The sequence below is a fragment of the Sapajus apella genome, unplaced genomic scaffold (assembly GCF_009761245.1).
Source record: "Sapajus apella isolate SASKATOON/1434 unplaced genomic scaffold, GSC_monkey_1.0 scaffold21, whole genome shotgun sequence".
Classification (NCBI taxonomy): Eukaryota; Metazoa; Chordata; class Mammalia; order Primates; family Cebidae; genus Sapajus; species Sapajus apella.
In genome coordinates this window covers 25859173-25881728 of record NW_022436961.1, presented here as the reverse complement: position 1 = coordinate 25881728, position 22556 = coordinate 25859173, and the positions used below count along the sequence as shown (strand labels likewise).

Here is a 22556-nt window from a genome sequence, read left to right as displayed (position 1 = left end):
AAGAAAAGAAAAGAAAGAAGGAAAGGAAGGAAGGAAGGAAAAAAAAATTAGCTGGGCGTGGTGGCAGGCACCTGTAGTCACAGCTATTCAGGAGGCTGAGGCAAAAGAATCGCTTGAACCCTGGAGGCAGAGATTGCTGTGAGCCCAGATCATGCCACTGCACTCCAGCCGGGGCGCCAGAGCAAGACTCTGTCTCCAAACAAACAAACAATATTTCTGAGTCATGCTTTGACATGCATGTACTTTTCTGGAAAGCCACTGGAAGACACAATCCCCACAACCAAGAGATGAATCCAGACAAATGACTCAGAAGCTGGTATGACCTGGCAGAAGAGGCCTCGTGCTGAATAATTCATTTACTTAAAACATTCAATTAATTTAAATAATCAGAGCAACAAAAGGTTATACAAATATTATAAATCTTGAAAGGAGGGCTATAGAATGTAAAAACAAAAGCAACTTTGTTATCGCCATAAATTGGGATAACCCCAGAGTATATTTCAACGTGTGGGGGGAGGGGAGAGGCATATAGCTGTGAAGTAAAAATGCTATTTTTTCCAAATAACTGCCAGAGGTTATGGAAGTTGGTTAAGAAAGAAGCACTGCCTATATAGAAAAATATAACTGGGGAGGGAGAGGAGGCCAGAAAAAAAAAAAAAATCAGTGATAGAAGTAACACCAAGGTGTTTCAAACAAAGCAGAGGTAGGATAATTCAATTATATTACAAACATTAAAATGGATTCAAAAAGACGCCGGGCATGGTGGCTCATGCCTGTAATTCCAGCACTTTGGGAAGCCGAGGCAGGAGGATCACTTGAGGTCAGGAGCTCAAGACCAGCCTGGCCGACATGGTGAACACCTGGGCATGGTGGCGCATGTCTGTGATCCCAGCTACTCAGGAGGCTAAGGCACGAGAATTGCTTGAACCAGAGAGGTGGAGGTTGCAGTGAGCCGAGATCGCACCACCGCACTCCAGCCTTTGTGACAGAGTGAAACTCTGTCTCAAAGAAAAAAAAAAAGGATTCAAAAAGCAAAACATTATTATATGTTCTCCACCCAACTCCCATTTAGAACAACTCTATGCAAATTCATTTAAGGATCTAAATAAAATTATCAACACACCACAAAGGGCTAAATGGAGAAGCACATTCACTTGAGGACAAGTCAAGGATATGTACCCATGCCTCTAGCGTTTACCTTTTTTTAAGAGATACTAGCAAAAAAAGCAAATTGACAAAAAGGCATAAAAACGGAAACGTTCAGACATTTGAGGATATCACCTTCTCATTTGCAGAATACACGTGGTGTTTGTGGGGTTTCGTTGTTGTTGAGACAAAGTCTCTCTCCGTCACCCAGCCTGGAGTGCAGTGGCATGATCATAGTTCACTGTAACCTGGACTCCCGGCTTCAAGCCATCCTGTTGCCTCCTGTAGCTGGGACTACAGACACATGCCACCACACCAGACTAATTTTTGTATTTTCTGTAGAGACGAGGTCCCACTATGCTGCCTGGGCTGGTCTTGAACTCCTGGCTCAAGACATCCTCCTGCCTCAGCCTCCCAAAGTGCCAGGATTACAGGCATGAGACACCACGCCAGACCTGTGATTTTTTTTTTTTTTTTTTTAACCTTAAAAACCCAAGAAAATCAACTAACAAACTCCTGTAAGCCAGAAGTAAAGACCATTCTGGAGCCAAGGCGGTGGGAGTGATGAAAGGGTAGAGAAAGAGATGGTGGAGAAAGGGCCAGAACTAGAGAGGGAAAGCAGGATAGAGGGGTGCGGAGCTGCAGGGGCTGGTGGGGGGGATGAGTCATCCTCCTTAGTTCCCGCTCTACCTGATTGGCCTGTGTGTGTGCCACCCCAGCCAGGAGGGTCCCCACCACACCCCCCAAGTCTCTGACTCTTTTGTTGTCCCTCAGTTCCTAGGAGACCTCAACCTCTCCAGAGTTCTAACCTCTTCTTAAAGGGCCAGAGTCGGCCAGGCGCAGTGGCTCAAGCCTGTAATCCCAGCACTTTGGGAGGCCGAGGCGGGTGGATCACGAGGTCAAGGGATCGAGACCATCCTGGCCAACAAGGTGAAACCCCATCTCTACTAAAAATACAAAAAATTAGCTGGGTGTGGTGGTGCGTGCCTGTAATCCCAGCTACTCAGGAGGCTGAGGCAGGAGAATTGCCTGAACCCAGGAGGCGGAGGTTGCGGTGAGCCAAGATTGGGCCATTGCACTCCAGCCTGGGTAACAAGAGCGAAACTCTGTCTCACAAAAAAAAAAAAAAAAAAAAGGGCCAGAGTCATGGGAACCCAGATAGAATGAGGGGTCTCCTGACAAAGGTAAGACTTTTGCAGAAATTTGGACACTAACTCTAAATGCAGATTTATGGCCCGATGTGGTGGCTTAATCCCAGCACTTTGGGAGGCTCAGGCAGGGCGGATCATGAGGTCAAGAGATGGAGACCATCCTGGCCAACATGGTGAAACCCCATCTCTACCAAAAACACAAAAAATTAGCTGGGCGTGGTGGTGCGCACCTGTAGTCCCAGCTACCCAGGAGGCTGAGGCAGTAGTATTTTTTGACACTGGAAAACGGAAGTTTCAGTGAGCCAGGATCCTGCCACTGCACTCCAGCTTGATGAAAGAGCGAAACTCCATCCCCAAAAAAAAAAAAAAAAAAAAAAAGATAGAAAAAATACAAAATTATCTGGGCGTGGTAGCGGGCATGTGTAATCCCAGCTACTCAGTGGGCTGAAGCAAAGAATTGCTTGAACCCAGGAGGCAGAGTTTGCAGTAAGCCTAGATCGTGCCACTGCACTCCAGCCTGGGCGACAGAGTAAGACTCCATCTCAAAAAAAAAAAAAAAGAAAGAAAAAGAAATTTCCATTTAAAGATATTCAAATTTGGTAAAATATTTTACACATAAACTAAAATTTTCACTTAGCAAGTAAAAGTATACCATGTCGTTTGTTCTTTTCCACAGTTTTATTATTATTTATTTGAGATAGACTCTTGGCTCTGTCACTCACACTGAAGTACAGTGGCACAATCACGGCTCACTGCAGCCTCAACCTCACGGGCCCAAGTGATCCTTCCATCTCAGCCTCCTGAGTAGCTGGGACCACAGGCGCATACCACCATGTCTGGCTAATTTTTTAAGTTTTGTAGAGATGGGGTCTTTCCATGTTGCTCACGTTGCTTTTGAACTCCTGGACTCAAGCAATCCACCTGCCACAGCATCCCAGAGCGCTGGGATTACAGGCATGAGCCACTGCACCCGGCCCGTGGTTTTAAACGTTAAACACAAGCAAAACTCCAAGTGGCCATAGAAAATGACATAATTACAGTAACTCATGCTCTGCGTCTTTGGTCTTTACAATTACTACAGTGTCTTGGCTTATTCTGAATCTACTATTTAAACCCAGGAATACATATTATCATAAGAGTTGAAGATACAAATTGCAACCACAATGAGCTCTAGTGATTCCAAACCGCTGAAAGCTTACCTGCAAACTGAGCATGTGCGGGCAGCCCCAGAGATGGTGAGTTCTCTGAATGAACTTCCAAGTAGAAGGGTTAGTAAAGGCTAAGTGATAGAAATGTGCCCACAGGCTCAGATAACCACAATAGTTATTTGGAACTTAGACCAATAAATCACCCACATTGTTTAGAATTGTCAGCACATGGTGACAGCGAAAAGCAGGCTGGGTTCTCTTCTTGTTTTTCTGTCCTCTGCAGACAATGCCTCCCTCTGTGCCTGCCCCTGGAACAGAGGGCTCCTGCTGCCTGGTTCTCAGAACTCCACGATGGCCATTCTCTTTCAGTTTCCATGACCCTACAGGTTTGCGTTTCTTTTTTTCCTCCCCAGCCCCTCTTTCGGTTTTCTTTTCTGGCTCCTCCTCAACCTGTAACAGCTGGAATGCCTCAGGCTTCATCTCAAGTTGATCTTCAAGTTTGTTCCTCCCCAGGTCCTCACCATCTCGATATATGGCACCAGCACCCACCCACTTATTCAAGCCCACAGGGTATTAATTACCCTTTAGCTCTCCCTTCCCGCCCGACCGCCCTACCTTTAGGCTTCGGGAACCTGTGGGTTCTGTCTCCAATGTAACCTGGGAACTGGCCGCTCCTGACACCTGATTCCTGTCCTCGCTCCACATAGGCAACCTTCTCTTACCGGCTGATGTCTCCCCGACCGCCTAAAAAATCATATGGTGGCCAGGCACGGTGGCTCACACCTGTAATCCCAGGACTTTGGGAGGCCGAGACGGGTGGATCAGAAGGTCAGGAGATCGAGATCATTCTGGCCAACATGGTGAAACCCTGTTTCTACTAATACAAAAATCAGCTGAGTGTGGTGACATGCATCTGTAATCCTGGCTACTCAGGAGGCTGAGGCAGGAGAATTGCTTGAACCTGAGATGCAGAGGTTGCGGTGAGCCAAGATCACGCCATTGCACTCCAGCCTGGGTAACAACAGTGAAACTTCGTCTCAAAAAAAAAAGAAAAGCTTATCTTCCAACTGCAAGCACTGACATGGGGTCAGGAAACACGCTCCCCACAGAAAGTACTTTGGGAGTTATTTTTTGAGAGTTTTTTTTTTTTTCTTCTTCTTACATTTTTAGAGATGGGGTCTCAGTATGTTGCCCAGGCTGGTCTTGAACTTTTGGGCTCAAGTCATCTGTTCACCTTGGTCTCCCAAAGTGCTGGGATTACAGGGTATCAGCCCCTGCGCCTGGTCATGAGAATGTGTTTCTGAGAGTGTGGTTAAGAGCAGCCTGATGCAGGAGTGGAAAGGAGTGATCTCTTTCTTCCCCATCATAAAGGGTCACAGCCAACACCCTTAAAATAAAAGACAGGTTAACAGGAGAAAAACAAATTAACATGCATGAAGCAGGGAGCCATATAAGAAATATGAACATACACAGAAAGGCCCAATAGTTGGCACTTAAATACTGTCTTCACTGGGGAAAGAGAAGATGGGGGCTGTAAATGAATGGACCCAAAGACCTGATAGTGGTTTGTAGATGATTCTCTTTGGAGGCTGAATGGGACTGAAGGACAAACGATAGTTTGTGGACAAGTCATGGAAGGTGAGGGGTGGAAGTACACTGTGAACCAAGATTGTGATTATGCAGATACAGCCTTCCAGGTTCTCTCTTGGAACTGCCCTCAGAAGAAAACCTGCAGAGTCTGTCTGGGTGTGGTATCCTGGGTGTAGCTTCTTTTTTAGTTTTTTTTTTTTTTTTGAGACGGAGTTTCGCTCTTGTTACCCAGGCTGGAGTGCAATGGCGTGATCTCGGCTCACGGCAACCTCCCCGCCTCCTGGGTTCAGGCAATTCTCCTGCCTCAGCCTCCCGAGCAGCTGGGACTACAGGCACGCACCACCATGCCCAGCTAATGTTTTGTATTTTTAGTAGAGACAGGGTTTCACCATGTTGACCAGGATGGTCTCGATCTCTTGACCTCGTGATCCACCTGCCTCGGCCTCCCGAAGTGCTGGGATTACAGGTGTGAGCCACCGCGCCCGGCCTTTTAGTCTTTTCTTGGGTGATTAATCATTCCTGATTATTTAAAGAGATTCACAGGGAGAGGGTTTAAAGACAACCACATTTATTTTAGAAGTTTTCTCAATCAGGTAAGGGAACTTTCAGAAAAAGAGCTCCTCCTGGTGCTTTAGAAAAGAGAGAGAGAAAGGAGAGAGAAAAAGGAAGGAGAGAAAGAAAAAGAGCGAGAAAAGAAAGGGTCAGAGAGAGAGACTTTAGGCTGCTGCTTTAGGTCAGCTTCTCAAATGCCACATTTCAGACCATCATTTCCTGAGCCTCAACACTTGTGTAACAACGAACTCCAGCTGGAAATCAATAAACTAAATTACCCCATGAGCTCCGTAGCCTTGGCCAGCTGCCTAAGATTCAGGGTCCTCCTTGGTAAAACGGGATTCCCCTACGCTTCTCGTGGCTTCTTCTGGTTCTCACATTCCAGAGTCTATGACCTTGCATTGCTTCTGCGCAGAAAGAGAAAAGAAGCCACAATCTCCCCAAACAGCAGCCACAACTATGTAAAAATGAGAAGACACCAAGACACTTCAAAAGAAAGGAGGGTCGCCAGGCTCACCCACAAGCCTTAGAGCAGGGCTTTGCTTGGGTTCCTTCGGAGTCAGCAGCTCCCAGGGGTCTGGTCTTCCTTCACAGCTCCAGCTCTTTTTGTTCAGAAGGCCCAGATTGTATTTTCAGCAGATTGAGCCAGACCCTCTGACCACTTCACTAGAGGTCTGCTCAGCCTCGGGCTGTCACTTCAGGCAGGCAGTGAGAACTGCAGTTTAACCCTTTCGCCCCTCACAACAGCATGCTGACTGCAGAGCCCACCCCGGTCCCAGGACTCAGGTTACACAACCCTTTTAGGCAGGCCCAGGAGATTCCCAGGCAGCACCTTCCCCTCACCCCCAAATATACACTTGCCCTTCTACCCACACCTCCTCTCTGCACTCCATCACTGTTCCCAAACCAGTAGTGACGGGGACTCTCCAGCCACCCTCCCAGGCACGGCATCTTCTCTTTACTTTGTGGCATGGTTGTGCCGCTCTGACTCCTATCGAGGCAGCAGCGATTCAAGAGAAGGAAGAAGCTGGCCAGATGCCACAGCTCACACCTGTCAGCACTTTGAGAGGCTCAGGTGGGAGAGGGTCTCGTGAGGCTAGGAGTCAGAGACCCCCATCTCTACCAAAATTAAGAAAATTAGCCAGGCGCATCTGTAGCCTCAGCTCCTCGGGAAGCTGAGGTGGGAGCTTGCTTGACCCCAGGTTGAGGCTGCAGTGAGCCATGATTTCATACTGCGCTTCAGCCTGGGTGACAGAGCAAGATTCTGTCTTAAAAAAAAAAAAAAGCGAAAAAAGAAAATTCTCAAGAATAAATCCCTATGTGGTGCTGACTCCTGAGGCCAGACTCTCAGCCCATTGCTCCTTTGCCTGGCTGGTGGGAATCCCATGCTGGCAGCCTCAGCCTCCACCACGAGTCCTGTAGATCACCCCTTGTTCTGAGCTCCAAGCACAGACTCAACAGCTCCTTATAATTTTCTGTAGCACAGCAAACAATCCATCTGGAACATTTAACAAGGATTCTTCAGTGGCTCAGGACAGCGAAAGAAAAAGTAACCTTAAACCCCATGTCCGGGCCACCTCCTTCCAGCATTAGGAATGGAACGTCAGGGGTTCCGGACTCTCTTCTGTGCGGCCTGTCTGCTCCAGTCCCTCTGGCCCTTCTCATCAGTTCCTTTAGATTCTCCCAGGGCTTTGTGAACTGCTCTCACCACCTTTTCCTGGCTGGTTCACCTGCTGACTTACCTGGAGCCACAGACCCAGTGCTGCAGCCAATGATCTGGCCTGTTCCTAATGCCCTCGGCCTCAAAGCCCATATCCCCCACAGGGCGTGGCAAACACCATCCCTGGAGGAGGCACCGAGAAATACCAGTGCCAGATTAAAGTACAGTACAATCACACGGGCAGAAGAAATTAGGCCACTTACAGATACATAGAGCCCAGGCAACGGCAAACCGTAGCAATGGCACACTGCTAAAACCAAGGAGGCCATTCAAAGAATGAGTCCTCCCCAGGAGGGCTCAGTGTGGGGGCTGCTTGGACAGACCAGCAGCCACTGCAGCTCAAAGCTCACACGATCAGGCACTCCACATTCTCCTGTGGCCTTGAGGGAGAGAACCAGAGTGTGCAGAAGCTGGGGGTGGGGGAGGCAAGAGGGAACAAGATACCTGATACAACCTAAAGAGGAGACAGCACAAGTGTTCCAGTTTTTTCTTTTAATTATTTACCAGATTAAAAAAAGAAAAAAAAATAGTGATTGTTTCTCTTCACCCCCAACATTTCCATTTACCAAGGTCGAGTGGGAGAGAAATTCATTGAACAATGATTTGTGCTCCTGGCCTGGAGCAAATTCTTCTCCTCTGCTCTACTCCACCTCAGGCAGCAGGGACAGGGCAAAGGGCTCCAGGCAGAAATCCTGGTGGCTGGGCAGCAGAGTGGCTGTCATTTCTTCTCACCATTGCCAGAGCATTCAGACCCTTTCCCGTCTGTCCCCCCACCCTGCCCTGCCCAGTCCCTCAAGAGGCAGGGAGCGGGGACTGCAGGAGGCAGGACAGGTGCACGGGTGGCCCAGGCAGCACCCAGTGGATCTGGCAGAGGGCACAGCCCCTGCTTCTATTGCACATCCTGGCTCAGCCCCGCTGCCTCGAGCAGTGGGCCACAAAATGAAACGCTTTCCAAATTCAAAGAGCCCGGTGCTGCATGCCAGGCTCAAGGAGGGGAGGTGTGTTGTTGTGTGGCTTGTTCTGGTAGATACGTATTTTTAATTTAAGTTACTCCATGATGGGGCCAAGGCAACAATTTAGCCTCTTTAGAAAAGCATGAGGGGCTTGGACATCTCAGGGTCCTGCAGTCACTGGGCCACTTCCCACGCGAGTGCAGAAGGCGCAGAAGAAGCCTTTCTCCACCGGCGTACCTCCTGCTTCATCTGATGAGGAGGCGGCGCCCACCAAACACGCCAGCCCCTCTGGACTGTCACGACTCTGGGCCACCCGGGGAGACCTCTTGCCCTGAACACCTGGAGAATTCTGACAAATGATCCTAGAGAAAAACCTTTTACACTCTATGTTCCTCCACAAAATGACAGCTAAGTCCCCTCAAATCAAACCTCGAAGTGTTTCATTCTCATTCTTCTCTTACCAGTGAAAATCAAGTGGGACAGGAATACGTTATTTAACTGACATTAGCGACAAGATAAACCCCTCTGAAAAACCGCGGGGGGGAAGGGGGAACTGATTTGGATTTGGCAAAGCTGCAAATCTTTCCCCTTCATGGGCTGGAAACAAAGCTGGTGGGTGAAGACAAACCTAACTGTGCCAATGGCAAGAACTGCGGGCTAGGAAATGACAGGTCAGACACAGGACTGTATAAATCGTGGCACTAGAAAGATGAGAAGGCAGGTCCAGGACACAGCTGGGAGCAAGCCTGTGGAGCATCCCTTCCAGAAATTCTATCTGTCCTGTAGTAATAGGAGCATCCAGATTAATCAGTGGCTCTCCTTCCTCCTCTTCCAAACACATTCTCAGAGTTTCTTGTTTAAATAACTATGTACACACTCAACAAGCCTGGTCTCTCTTTTACATGAGGGTCCTTCACTGGAGGGTCCTACAATGGCTTTAGAGTCGGTTCCAATTGCCTTCTCGGAGATTTACTGCTTGGGACCAAACCTGCAAGGCAAAGAAATGACTGAACACTATAACAGGAAAACTTCGAAGACGAAGGCATTCCAGTGTCTAAGGCACCGAGACTCAATAGAAACAAACCCTCAACTCCCTACAGGGCTCTGGTACTCTGGCAAATTGAGAAACTGGGCTTGGGCCCACCGACTCTGTCAGCCAGAAGGCCACATGCCCGCCAGAGGCCTTGGAAAACAGCTCCGTACCTCCCTCTGATAAGGACAGTTTCTCAAGTTCAGCTTCAAGTTCAGCATCTGAGATCCTAGGGTTAGGCACACTGTTGGTAAAATGCCTATCACGGCGGGTGTCAGGCAGATCCAAAGGTTCTTTGGTGGTATCCTGAAGAAGGATGTCCAATTCCTTCTCCAGTTCTTCACTGTCAAAATCTGGAGAGAAAAGACAATATAAAGACGCATAAACTCCAGGGAGAAATGCACTTACGAGTCCACGACTGAGGTTACCAAAACCCAGCTGAGATTCACAAAAGATGCCAGGCCTCCTTAGAGACTGAGGGTGGCTTCAGGCAGAGATGCTTCTTCCACACTCACAGCTAAGTCCCCATGGAGATGTATTCTGCTAACCCCATGGACCTGACCCGGATTCCCCTTGCCCTTGAAAGAGAATCATCCAGTTAGAAGCCGTGTGAATGAGGAATGCCAGAGCACAGATGGGTCACGAGCACGGCTGTCAAGGGGAAAATGGCAATTCCCTCACTGCTCCCACAGAGGAGCCCCAGGGAGGGCAGGCTAGGGGAGGTCTGCCTGTACCTGGAAAAGCAAACCCACTGTCAAACCCATCATAGCACAGGGAAGCGAGGTCCTTTAGGATGAAAAGAAGAAAGAAAGAACCACCTTGCCCACTCACCTAAGCCATTGGTTACCCCACCAGCCAGAGTCTGAGAAACTTCATCCTGGGTGTCACAGAGCTGTAAGAGACAAGGGCAAAGCCCTGAGCTGGGTGCGGTGGCTCTGAGCATCCCAGTCTGCTGGAAAATGTCTAGGGTTACAAAGCAATCTTGCCCCAAATGAGAAACGATGAAAGCTTCTTCAAGTTCACAAGGTGACAAGTCAAGTTTGGTTAAAGAGGATGTGCGATGAAGTCAAATCTGTCCTCTGTCACTTCCTTCTCTGTGTGTCCCTCCCCGGCCCCTTTCTGTACCTCTTGGATCTGATCCACGAGGCTCTCTGCCTTCTCCACTGTGACATCCTTCATGGAGAGTTTGAGTGCTCCTACCCCAGCCTGGTAGGCATTAAAGACCTATAGACAAGGCAAAGCTATCAGTGCAAGTGACAGACATTTGGCAAAATACATACAATATTATTTCAACTTTAAAAGCAGCTTTGGGTTTTTTTGTTTGTTTGTTTGTTTTTTGGCAGCCAAGCTCGATTTACCCTCTACCCACTAAGGCCAAACCTCCTAACTTGAAAGGCAAAGGCAACCCCAGCCACATCCTGAAAGAACCCAGGGACCCTCCAAAGAGCAAAGCCGAAGCTGCAGGTGAGCAGCGCACGGAGAGACCAGCCAGTGCTGGGGCAGAGGGGAGTGGCTACCATTTGATCTGTCTGGGAGGCATAGATCCGGTCCAGGATGCCTTGAACAGTGTCCAGCTTGGCATGCAGGGCCTCGATGCGCTTCTCTGTCCGTTGCTTGGCCTTGAGAGACCTGAGTGCCTGGGGGCATGGAGACTCAGGTCAGTGCTGAACTGGGCAAGCCAAAGGGCATGAGGAAGACAGCCCTTCCCAGATGCTAAGGCCAACCCAGACTTCTTCCCTCCCGTTTGTAAAATACGCTGAGGTGCCTGGGCCCGCTGCAGACTCTGTCTCCTCAAGCCCCCAGCAGGCTGCTCTCTGAACCGCTGGGCATTGCTCCAGGCCTGCCCAGGGCACCGTTATGGGGCTGGTGGAGACAAGAACTCACCAGCTGCTTTTTTCCTGCTCGGCATGCCCGGCGGGCTTCTTCTTTACACCTGGAAACCAAGGGACAGATAAGATGACTGTGCCACAGGACGGGAGTGGCAGGGTCCCAAAGGGTCTCCAAGAGCAGCATTCAAAGGTGGTTTTAAATCTGAAGACTCAACCCACTCTACTCAGTGGCAAGAAAAATGATGCTGACAGCCAGAAACTCTTGCAGCAAGTCAGCTCACAGGCTCAAGCTAGCTGACTGAGGGTAAGCTTTTTCAACCCACAGGGACACAACACGCAAGCAGGGCACCTCATAAACGTCTTCCCATTTTGGGGAGACAGGGAATGAACTGTTAATACCAACAATGGCCTCGGAAATATCCCTTTGCCCTCCGGCAAGGCGAGGGTTCCCAGTTGGAAGATGGAGACAACAGGTTCTGCATCAATGCCCATGTCCTCCTGTCAGAGTGTCTGTCTTTATCAGGGGATCCTTGTCCAGTTACCCATGGGGAAGAGCAGGGGAAGGGCTCCTCAGAAAGACCTCTGCGAAGGCAGGCACCTGTCTTGCCCATGGCTATATCCCCAGTCCCTAAGACAATGCCTGGCTCAATGAATATTAGTTGACTGAACACTGGCAAGGAAGAGATAAACATACATTCACAATCATAGTTTGTGTGGGAAGAATTGAGACATGTTTTTGGCTGGGCACAGTGGCTCACCCTAGTAATCCCAGGACTTTGGGAGGCTGAGGTGGCAGGCTTGTTTGAGCCAAGGAGTATGAGACCAGCCTAGAAAACATGGTGAGATCCCACCTTAACATAAAATTAAAAAATTAGCCAGGCAAGGTGGTGAACACTTGTGGTCCCTGCTACTCAAGTGACTGAGGCAGGAAGACTGCTTGAGCCCAGGAGTTTGAGACTGCAGTAAGCTAAGATTCCTACCACTGTCTCAATTTAGGAGGAAAAAAAAGGCCTCATTTTCCTCCTTTGTGATATTCTGTGTTTCCATGATTTCTGCATTGAGCAGTGAGTGTTTTTGTAATCAGTTTTTAAAAAATCCACCTGTTTATTAACAGCCCACATATACTAACGTTTTGCCAGTTCTGAGGGCCAGCTACCGTGGAGACGGGGCTCAGCTCAGGGGTAGAAGTTACCTCTCTGCTTCCTGGGATAAGGACTCCACTTTACGTGAGAGAAGCTGTTCGCTCTGCATCAGTTGGTACACCCCAACATCTACGTCGTTGACTGGGGAGACCTTGGCATGTGGCCCCCGAGCAAACTTCACAATCTGAAGGACAGGGACAAATTACTACTGCCATTCCCACAAAGGCTGAGAAATTCCCAAGCAGGAGTGCTGGTGGGCATGCAAGAACAGTGGACCCCCCTTATCCATGGGGGAAGATGTTCCAGTGAATGGGGCCCCCCCATAGATGCCTGAACCCTCGGAGAATACTAAACCCTATACATGTAGCTAGGTGCACATTATTCCTCCTTCACAATTTTTCTTATAGAAGATTCATTCTTGGGCCAGGCATGGTGGCTCATGCCTGTAATCTCAGCACTTTGGGAGGCTGAGACGCAAGGATCACGAGGTCAGGAGATCAAGACCATCCTGGCTAACACGGTGAAACCCCATCTCTACTAGAAATACAAAAAATTAGCCGGGTGTGGTGGCATGTGCCTATAATACCAGCTACTTGGGAGGCTGAGGCAGGAGAATCACTTGAACCCAGGAGGCTGAGGTTGCCATGAGCTGAGACAGCCCCACTGCACTCCAGCCTGGGCAACAAGAGTGAGAGATTCCATCTCAAAAAAAAGAAAAAAAAAAAAGAAGATTCTTTCTCACTATAGATCCTAGCAACCTCAGCAAATGATATTTTGCCTTCCATATTTAGTCCAGAACTTTCATGTTTTCACTTACAGGAAGCAGCTGACAACTTCTGTTTGTACATCTGGACTGCCAGCACCACCACTCATGCACTTTGGGGCCATTATTAAGTGCAATAGGCTCGGTGCAGTGGCTGACACCTGTAATTCCAGCACTTTGGGAGGCTGAGGCAAGTGGATCACTTGAGGTCAGGAGTCTGAGACCAGCCTGGTCAATTGGTGAAACCCCATCTCTACTAAAAATACAAAAACTAGCCAGGTGCTGTGGTGTATGCCTGTAATCCCAGCTTCTTGAGAGGGTGAGGCAGGAGAATCACTTGAACCCGGGAGGTGGAGGTTGCAGTGAGCTGAGACTGCGCCACTGCTGGGCGACAGAGCAGGACTCTGTCTCAGAAAAAAAAAAAAAAAAAAAGTACAATAAGGGTGGCTTGAACACAAGCACTGCAATGCCGTGAGAGTCGATGTGATCACTGAAACAGGTCCTAAGTGACTCAGGCGGGGAGATGCTGGACAAAGTGGGGATGCACACCCAGACGGGACACTACGAGGTTCCATCACATTACTCAGAACAGTGCACAACTGAAATCTAGCAAACTGTTTATGTTTGGAATTTTCCACTTATTATTTTTGGACCATGGTTGACTGCAGGTCACTGAAACTGCGGAAAGCAAAATTTCAGGTAAGGGGTCGCTACCGTGCGTACTTCATCAATCACCACTGAGTCAGTGAATGAATAGATGAGCCTCCATACCTTCTCCCCGTTCTGCTCGAGGACTGTGACCCTCTTCTCCTTCTGCAGCTGCAGCAACACCAAGTAGAAGGTCCTCTCATCTGGGCAGGAGTTAGCACAGAGGGTGCTGAGCTCTGACAGGGCCACCACGGGGTGGGAGGAGAGGGGCGAGTTCTGATACAGACGATACACCTCCTCAGCCTTTTCCTGCAGGAAAGGCAACATGGGCTGACAGGCCCTGGCTACTGCCACGAGATGCAGGGACCCTGACCCTGACCTTTAAAACCTTGATCACGGCTGGGTGTGGTGGCTCACGCCTGTAATCCCAGCACTTTGGGAGGCCAAGATGGGTGGATTACGAGGTCAGGAGTTCAAGACCAGCCTGGCCAATATGGTGAAACCCCATCTCTACTAAAAATACAAAAATTAGCTGGGCATGGTGGCGCGTGCCTGTAATCCCAGCTACTCCAGAGGCTGAGACAGAAGAATCGCTTGAACCCAGAAGGGGGAGGTTGCAGTGAGCCGAGATTGCACCACGGCACTCCAGCCTGGGCAACAGAGCGAGACTCCATCTCTAACAAAAAAAACCATGATCACACAAGGCAAGGGCTCAGGAATCCCAACCCCATCCTCCCCATAGTAGCAGCTTTTTAAAAAGGAGGAAGGATCTGTGTTTGAAGCCTTGGAGGAAAGTTTGGTGAATTCACATGAAAAGAGACACATGAGATCTAGGAGCCAGCTCTGTGCCACATTCCCATCAGAGATTTTACACTCCTGCCTCTCCCTGACCTATGGTTTCCCAAGGGAAGAATGAGGAAGTGAGGTGAGGAAGAACAGCTGTGAATGAGAGCTAAGGCCTGATTTCCGGCCCAGCCTAGGTGACCCTGGACCAGTAACAGCCTCACTAGTCCTCAGTATCATTCTCTGAAGAGGGTGGAAATGATATCTAATTCCCTTCCAATTGCAGTCTCTCCATTTTCCTGCCAGTTGGCTATACTGCAAACATGAACATTACTGAGTCTGCAAAAAGTCTTAAGGGAAAAGGGCTGCGCGTGGTGGCTCATGCCTGTAATCCCAGCACTTTGGGAGGCCGAGGCAGGTGGATTACCTGAGGTCAGGACTTTGAGACCAGCCTGGCCAACATGGCAAAACCCCATCTGTACTAAAAATACAAAAAAATTTAGTTGGGTTTGGTGGTGGGCACCTGCAATCCCAGCTACTTGGGAGGTTGAGGCAGGAGACTTGCTTGAACTTGGGAGGTGGAGGTTACAGTGAGCCAAGATTGCACCATTGCACTCCAGCCTGGACAACAAGAGCAACGCTCCATCTCAAAAACAAAAACAAAACAAATAAAAGTACATGACAAACAGATGGGATAGGATTACTGACAAGACTAAGTAAGAAATATAAGTTCCAAGAAACAATGTCACTATTCTGCTCATACATGGAAATTACTACCAGAAACGAGAAAGACTTACTGAGGTGTGCATGGGACGCTATGAAAATACAGGGAAGGAATGCCTGGGGACTCAGGGCTTCCTGAAAAAGGAAAGTGGAGCAGATTTCTGAAGAGTGAGTAAGTTGCTAGTTGAAGGGGTGAAAGGGGTCTCTCAGGAAGAGAGAGGAACGTGAGCACAGAAGGGTGAGTCTATGCGGTACGTGTGTACAAATGCAGAGGGGAAAGGGGAGGAGAAGCGCTCCTGTATTATGGAAAGTGTAGTATCTTATGATGACCCTTTATTCTGTAGATGGCGGGTGGTCACTGAAGGGAACTGACAGGGCTAGATGAACAGAAAGCTCACTGCCAATTGGGAGAGGATGGATTGTAGAGTTAGGGTAAGAGGCAAGGAGACCATTTACACAGATATTATGTGGGGCTGAACAAGACTATTTGAGTAATAAGTACAGAAAGAGGAGGAGGAGCCAAACAGAATTCAGAAGGTAAAACTGGTAACTGGATATAGGGTTGGAGGAGAAGGTCGAGTGTAAAGTCACTATGGATTGCATGAATGTGGATGTGATGCTATCAATAGAAGAAACACAGGAAGAAAAGCCTATTTGAAAGAAAAGACAAAATATCCCACCTTGGATATAATGTTTTAGGATGTCTAAGAGATATCCAAGAAGATACATACATGTAAGTGGATACACAAATCTGAAACTCAAAGGAGACAGCAGGGCAGGGCTCCCATGCTGGAAGTCCTCAGCATACCCACGGCAATGAAGATCCTGAGGACACTCAGCGAGGAAAGTGATAAGCACAGGGAAGACCATTGCTTATGAAGTGAAGGAACCCACAGAGGAGAGCCGGAAGGAGTGCTCTGGGGGAACCAAGGAGAACTTGCAGCATCATGTAAACGAATTCAAGGAAACCAGACATTTTAAGCAGCAACTCATCAACAGTGTCAAAGGATGCAAAAGAGCCTAGTAAGACGCAGACATCAAGTTTTCACTGACTCGACTGCCCCACCAGATACTCAGCTACTGCAGGAACAGCACAAACAAATTCATGTCATACAACCTCAAGAAAAGGCACGGACACAACTGGCTGTCCATTTGGGAGAAAACGGAGCTTTTCCTTACCACGTACACAAAAATTAGTGTTGAAGTAAGGCAATATAAACAGAATAACTTAAAGTACAAAGTAATTCAGAGGAAACATAAACGAATATCTACTTAAGCTTAAGGCAGAAGATGACTTCCTAAACAAGACCTGAAGTTCAGTAACCATACAGAAAAGTTTGAGAGATCTGAATAGGAAATCTTCCACATGGTAAAAGACATCAATAAATAAAAACCAAGCAAGCAACAGACTGGGAAACAATATTTACATCCTTAATACTAAATACATTATATGTATCTATTTCTAATACATACAGAATACAGAGTAACATAAAAGATAACACAACACAAACACAGGCAAAGGATATAAACAGACAATTCACAGAAGGGGATATGTAAATGGCTAGTACATAGGTGAAAAAAATGCTCAATTCACAAACAGGACATATCATTTTTCCCCCTTAAATTGGCAAGATTTAAAATACTGATGTCATCCAGCGCCAACAAGGACGTGGAGAGACCAGACTCCCTGATACAGTCTTGATGAAAGTACAATTTAGCACTCACTTTCGAAAAGCAGTTTGGCAATTTCTGTTAAAATTTAAAAGGCATATATGCATTTCCAGAAATCAATTCCATAAAGATAACGGGAGAAGTATATAGATGTCTGCACAAGTAGCATTTTTTTTTGCGATGGAAAAATGGAGAGAGAAATGGGAATGACTTAAATGTCCATCTGTGGAGCACCTGTTGCATGATTTGTGGCACATCGACAGATTATCATGCAGGCATCAAACAGAATCAAGTCAATCTCTGCTGTGTAGGCCCTGGAAAGAGGTGTCTGATATAATGCAGTGGAAAGAAAACAAAGCAAGTTGCATACCCATTCCATTTCTAGAAAAAAATGGAGTGATGTGTCCACATGTGTCTGTGTGTCTATATTCATTCACCCAACAGATACTTATCAACTGTCTACCAGGTACGAGGTACTGCTCCCGGGGTCCCAGGGCCCATGGCACTGCTCCCTTCTAGCAGAACAGACAGATGAGAAACAGGCAAGTAAGATTTTCCGAAGAACTAGGGTTGACAAGGCTATGAAGGAAACACAGTCTGTAAACGTGCACGCTCACATGCTCTCACACAAATGGGAAGACAGTACCCAAAGAGAGAGAAGCTGGATGAACAGAAAGGGAACTTTCATTTCTTTGTATTTTTTTTTAAATAAAATCACGGACAATTTTGGCCTTTTTGTATTTTTTCAGTACCATCTGAAAGCAAAAAGTTGCTGGCTGTCTTCTGTCTGGACTTGGGGAAAATCAATTTACTTAAAAGAGCAGGCTTTCTTTGTTTGCCAGTGCAAGCCTCATCTGTGGGGATCCAGGGGTCTACCTCTCCTCTGCTCCAGGCTGGAGGACATGTGAGATGAGAGAAAGATGGCAGAGAGGACCTGAGCTTGGCCCAGAGCCACCCGAATCATCCTGCAGTCTGTGTGGGGACCCTGACTGAGCCCTGGAGACCAAAGCACCGGGCAGGGGAATAACCACACGGGTGTGGGGAGGGAGTGTCAATGGAGCAGAGGGGCTGCCCCTGAAGAAAATGTGGGCTGCTCAGTCCAAAATCCTGGGGGACAGGGAAAGACTGGCAGCAGAGTGGGCTGGAGTCTCTCAAGGTGAGGAGAAATCAGTGGTTCTCTTGCGGGGAGGGGTGGGGATTCTGGGCTGGCTCCCGCTGTGTGAAGCCTTTAGGGCTACGCAAGGGCCCTGAGGTCAGGCTTGGTCTCTGAACTTCAAAATTAACTACTCTCCGCAATGTACTTCTGCCACCCGAGGCTCAGTCAACTTTGTAGACACACACACACACACACACACAATCTCTCTCTCTCTCTCTGTATGAAAGGCTCCTATCACCTCATCTACAGCAATCTGGGTGAAGCAGGTGGCTGACACAGGTCTGCACTGGGTGACCGAGGGAATGGGAGGTGAGGAAATGGCGACACAAAGGTCGGCTGGGAAGGGAACAGCAGTCACTAGGCAGGGCCCGGGAACCACAACAGTGACAATCTGTGTCGGGAAAAGCATGAGTGGGTTTGGGTTTAGAGGCTGAGATGGAGACGGAACATACCGGGCAAAAGGCCAGCAGATGGGACAAAGGGACAACAGGGGCAGGGCAGACCCAGGGCAGACGAGGGGCAGAGGAAGGACACTACTCTCCGAGCACAGAAGGAGGTGGGTTCTGAGGAGGTTAGGCTTGGGGTGGCAGGACAGAAAACAGAAGGCCAGCTCAGGAATCCTGAGACTACTTTCTCAGGGAAGTGCCTACACAGAGGAAGGAGGACACTGGATGGATAAAGCGTGTAAGGGGACAGAGAGAAAGAAAAGTGAGGCTGTGGCATGGCTCCAAGGGCCTCCCACAGCTGGTGACCATGAAGGGAACTTGAGTCTGCATTTTCTCCAGCAGGGGTGGCAGGCCCCATGCAGCTGATCTAGGGCTATGGATTTGCTGGAGTTTCCTGGTGTGGGCCAAAGGAGATGCAAAGGAGCTGAGGGTATTGCCGAGGAAGGGAGTGGAGCAGTGAGCCATGCGATCCAGGCTGTGGGAAAGGCAGGCCGGGAGGTGGCAGACTGACCGCGAGGCTATGACAGGACCATGGCCCCAGTGGCCTCTTCGAGGCAGAAACGCATGCACAGCAGAGGGCAGGCCATCAGAAAGCCGGGACGGGAAAGAGCACCGCAGAAAGTCGGAAAGCAGAGCTGAGTGGGCCAGTTTAGAGGCGGCAATGGTGAAAGCCACAAGGTCCTTGGGAATCCTAGAGACTCTTGTCAGTAAACTACAGAAGGCAAATCATTTCCTAAACTGCTGCTTAACATTAATCCCTACAGCTACTAGAAAATAATCCACTGTTAGTTACTGACAACTCCCAAAGGCTAACCCTTGAAATGTCAAGTCCCGCTAACAAATATATACAAAGTGCAAGTACAAGGGGAGGGCAGAGAAACCCAGTTATCAACTCAGGTACTATGTAAAGAAGACAGTCTTTTCCTAAGAACGCACACAAGGGATGCGGAGGATGCCGCAATCGCATCGGGTGACACCCAGACACCCCCTTCTGAGTACCCACCTTCAGCAGCTCCACAGCCACAAGGACCTCCTCGGCTGGAACCTTATTATCTCCCAGCATGTTAGAAAGAGTCCACTTGAGAGGCTTCAGCAGGAAGACCCCGACCCCCCAGGAGATCCAGCTGCTGTCTACACTGGCCATGAAGTCTGACTCCCGCTGCAGCTCTCCTCGACTGCAGGGAAAGGAAAAGAAGGGCGTGTAGCAGCACTTAAGGCAAGGTCCCATTCCAGTCCCCAGCTCCCCCTTTACCCCCAAAGAGGAATTTTATCATCAACATCATTATCATCATCATCATCATCATCATCATCATCATCACTGCTATTCATTAGGCAACTATGCTGTGCCAGCTACTATAAGCTGCACTGTTTATACTCCGGCTCTAAGCCTCACAACACCTCTGCATGGGAGGTGCTGTTATGAGCATTTTAACCAATGAGAAAACTGAGGGACTCAGAAGGTTAAGGAGAGAGGCCAAATCTACACCATGATGGGTCTGGAACAGACAAGCGCTCCATGAAGACAACAGAAACTCAGGCGGCTTCTGGGCCCTCGCTGAGATTTCCTTTTACAAATGGAGCTCAAAACAATAAAATGAAAATAAATCACTGCCAAGTGCAAGACTTAAGGAAGAAAACACAGAGGTACAGAGAAAGACTTCCTGCTCTTCCAAAGCTAGGGTGGGGAGAAGATGTAAGATCTAAGTATTTCGTGGTGCTGGTAACAGTAACAGCAGCTCTATTTATTAAATGCTTCCCGAGGGCCAGTCACTATGCTAAGGAGTATCTCTTCAAATCCTCACAATAAACCTAGGTACAATTGTCACCATTTTAGAATTTTCAAACTGAGGCTTAAAGATGGCATAAAATTTGTTGAGGGTCACATAATCTAGCCAATGGCAGAGCCAGAATCCAGGCCTAGCCTGGCTGGCCCTCAAGCAAAGCTGTTAACTCTTAGGTTGGTGCAAAAGTAATTGTGGTTTTTGCCATTACTTTTAATACTACTACTATGCCATGCTGTCTCTGGAGAAATATCACCCTCAGAAATTCTTCAGGACCCAGGTAAGCACCAGGAAGCTTCAGTGGAGCACCGGCAGTCAGGAGAGGAGTCTAATACCATGGAAGTATTCAAGGGTCTGGATTGGAAGTGAAAGATCATCACCTCTCTACAATAAGGAGGCCCATTCTGGTCTCATCCCTCACTGACTTCTTCAACTACTGTTTCTCCTGTTCCCTACTTCAGGCATGAACTAAAACTGTTTCCACTGTACGTGTTCTCAGAAAGTCTTGCCAGGTGCAGTGGCTCAACACCTGTAACCCTAACACTTTGGTAGGCCGAGTGGGAGGATCTCTTGAATCCAGGAGTTCAAGACCATCCTGGGCAATATCAGTGTCAGCCAATGGAAAGGTACTGGGAACAAAAGTAGGGAAGAGAGATCTCTTAATCAGAAAGCGCAACAAGCTAAACCAAACCAAACCAAACCAAACCAAACCATCAGAGTTGACCTTCTCCTTCCTTCACTGAGAGAGGTATCATACTAGGTGGGTCTCAGAATAATACGTACATCGAAGAGCAAATGACTTATCCAAAGACCAGGGATCCAGTCCGGCTGTAACCTCTAACTAGCTGTGTAACTCTGAGTGAGTCGCGTGATCTCTCTCAAACTCAGTTTCCTCTTCTGTCTGCTGAGGTTAACTCTATCACCTCATCACAAGACCGCTGAGAGGGTCAAATGGTGCATGCAAAGTGTCTGCACGCTGGGAAGCACTGTACATCTATTAGTTATTAATGTTACCCCTCAGATACCTCCAGAACACTGCACCTGTTGCACACGTATCTCCTACAGACCTTTTAAAGGCTCTCAGATACTCAGCAAAGCCCTCATTCTCCTTCACGTCTTTTCTGCTCCAAAAAGCCTGTGCCAAGGACAAGCCAGGATAGGCCAGATGCATGAGCTGTGCCAGGGGTTGTTGGCAAGATGCCTACAGAACTCTTCCCCGTGAATGCCCGCTTTTTCGCCCTGACCTTCCGTAGGTTAATAAATCCTATCTCTTAGACCTTCTGCTCCACCGGCCGTTCAAATTTGGAGGCCCTTACAAAATAACTACGTAAGGGGATCTCAGTCCAGACAAATCACTGTCACCTCTGCTAGGCTAGCTTCTCTGGAACTCATCTAATCTGACTATCCCCGCCCCCCAATCTCCTCAGACCCCCTCCTCCTCTCCTTCCAAGCCTCCCTAGCCTAGCCTCCTTAGTTTCCTTCTTCGCCTTCTGAACGCACACTGGATGCCTTCTCTGGGCCAGACAGTGGGCTGGGCGCAATGCGCTGTGCTGAGAACAGGACAAGGGCCCGGCCCTCGGGGAGCTGCCCCCGCCCGCCCCTTACCGCAGCAGGTCCTGCAGCACCGTGGCCAGCCCCAGCGGGACGCTCCCCTTGCGCTGAAAGGCCTCCTGCAAGTCCCGCAGACGCAGGCGCACCACCCCCTGGCGGCGGCTGTGGCTCAGTACCAACGGCGCCCAGAAGCCCATCTTGCTGTCCCAGTCGGTGCTGTTCACCTCGCGACTCCTCTTGAAAGCGGAGAACAGGAAGGACATGCGCTCCTCGTCCTCCTCCCACTCGGGGGGCAGTAGGCCCGCCGGGTCTCCCCCGGTAGGGGCCTCGGCCTCCCGCTCCGGGGACCACATCGGAACCCCAGCCCCGGTAAGGCTCTGAACACAAGCCTGGCCCTGGTCCCCTTCCGCCCTAGTTCCCTCCCGGCTTCCGTTCCTTGACGTCATCACGTCACCGCCGCCCCGAAGGTGAAATAAGTTCTGAAAGTCTTCAAGGCGCATGCGTTGCGCTGCGTTCCGTATGCCTGGAGGCGAGATGATAACGTTGTTTCTGGGAGACACCGACGGTTTGCGCTGACCCCTCCTCCCTCGGTCTTTGTGAAGAAAGCAGGGCTTCGCGCCTGCGCGGCAGGTAGCTGCGCCTTACGTCCCTTCGAGTCTAGAGTTTGGCTAAGCGTTCTACAGCGGCTTCTGACTTGTGGCTTCGGATAGTGGGATTGGGAAATCGCCACAGAGGGGCGCCAGTGGTGCCTGGACCAGCCGGATGGATCCGTG

General features: G+C 49.0%; 2 protein-coding genes across 3 annotated transcripts in view; both read right to left on the bottom strand.

Annotated features, from left to right (window-relative positions):
- Positions 1 to 9101, bottom strand: part of R3HCC1 (R3H domain and coiled-coil containing 1) — a 19042-nt gene extending 9941 nt beyond the window's left edge. Inside the window, exons 1-3 of the mRNA XM_032288026.1 lie at positions 8939 to 9101; positions 8439 to 8599; positions 7658 to 7717 (exon numbers count right to left, since the gene is read on the bottom strand). Of these exons, the coding sequence (XP_032143917.1) occupies positions 7658 to 7717; positions 8439 to 8599; positions 8939 to 9101 (384 nt within the window). The remainder of the gene's footprint in view (positions 1 to 7657; positions 7718 to 8438; positions 8600 to 8938) is intronic.
- CHMP7 (charged multivesicular body protein 7) lies at positions 7780 to 22556 on the bottom strand. 2 transcript variants are annotated; one of them, XM_032288532.1, is made up of 10 exons: positions 21838 to 22556; positions 19455 to 19626; positions 13796 to 13981; positions 12312 to 12445; positions 11175 to 11223; positions 10808 to 10927; positions 10416 to 10514; positions 10122 to 10182; positions 9464 to 9643; positions 7780 to 9248 (listed from the first exon to the last, which is right to left on the bottom strand). In XM_032288532.1, exons 1-10 carry the CDS (start codon positions 22281 to 22283, stop codon positions 9187 to 9189), a joined length of 1509 nt encoding a protein of 502 aa, XP_032144423.1. In that variant the 5' UTR covers positions 22284 to 22556; the 3' UTR covers positions 7780 to 9186. The 2 variants fall into 2 exon arrangements, with proteins under 2 accessions (XP_032144423.1, XP_032144425.1); XM_032288534.1 differs by lacking the exon at positions 10122 to 10182 and having other exon boundaries at positions 9198 to 9248.

Coding starts and splice junctions, on each gene's coding strand:
- CHMP7 (XM_032288532.1), bottom strand. CDS start 22,283: ATGCGCCTTGAAGACTTTCAGAACTTATTTCACCTTCGGGGCGGCGGT. Junction 12,446..13,795: donor TCGAGCAGAACGGGGAGAAG/GTATGGAGGCTC, acceptor CCTGTCCTTCAG/ATTGTGAAGTTTGCTCGGGG. Junction 9,249..9,463: donor ACTGTCCTTATCAGAGGGAG/GTACGGAGCTGT, acceptor TTTGCCTTGCAG/GTTTGGTCCCAAGCAGTAAA.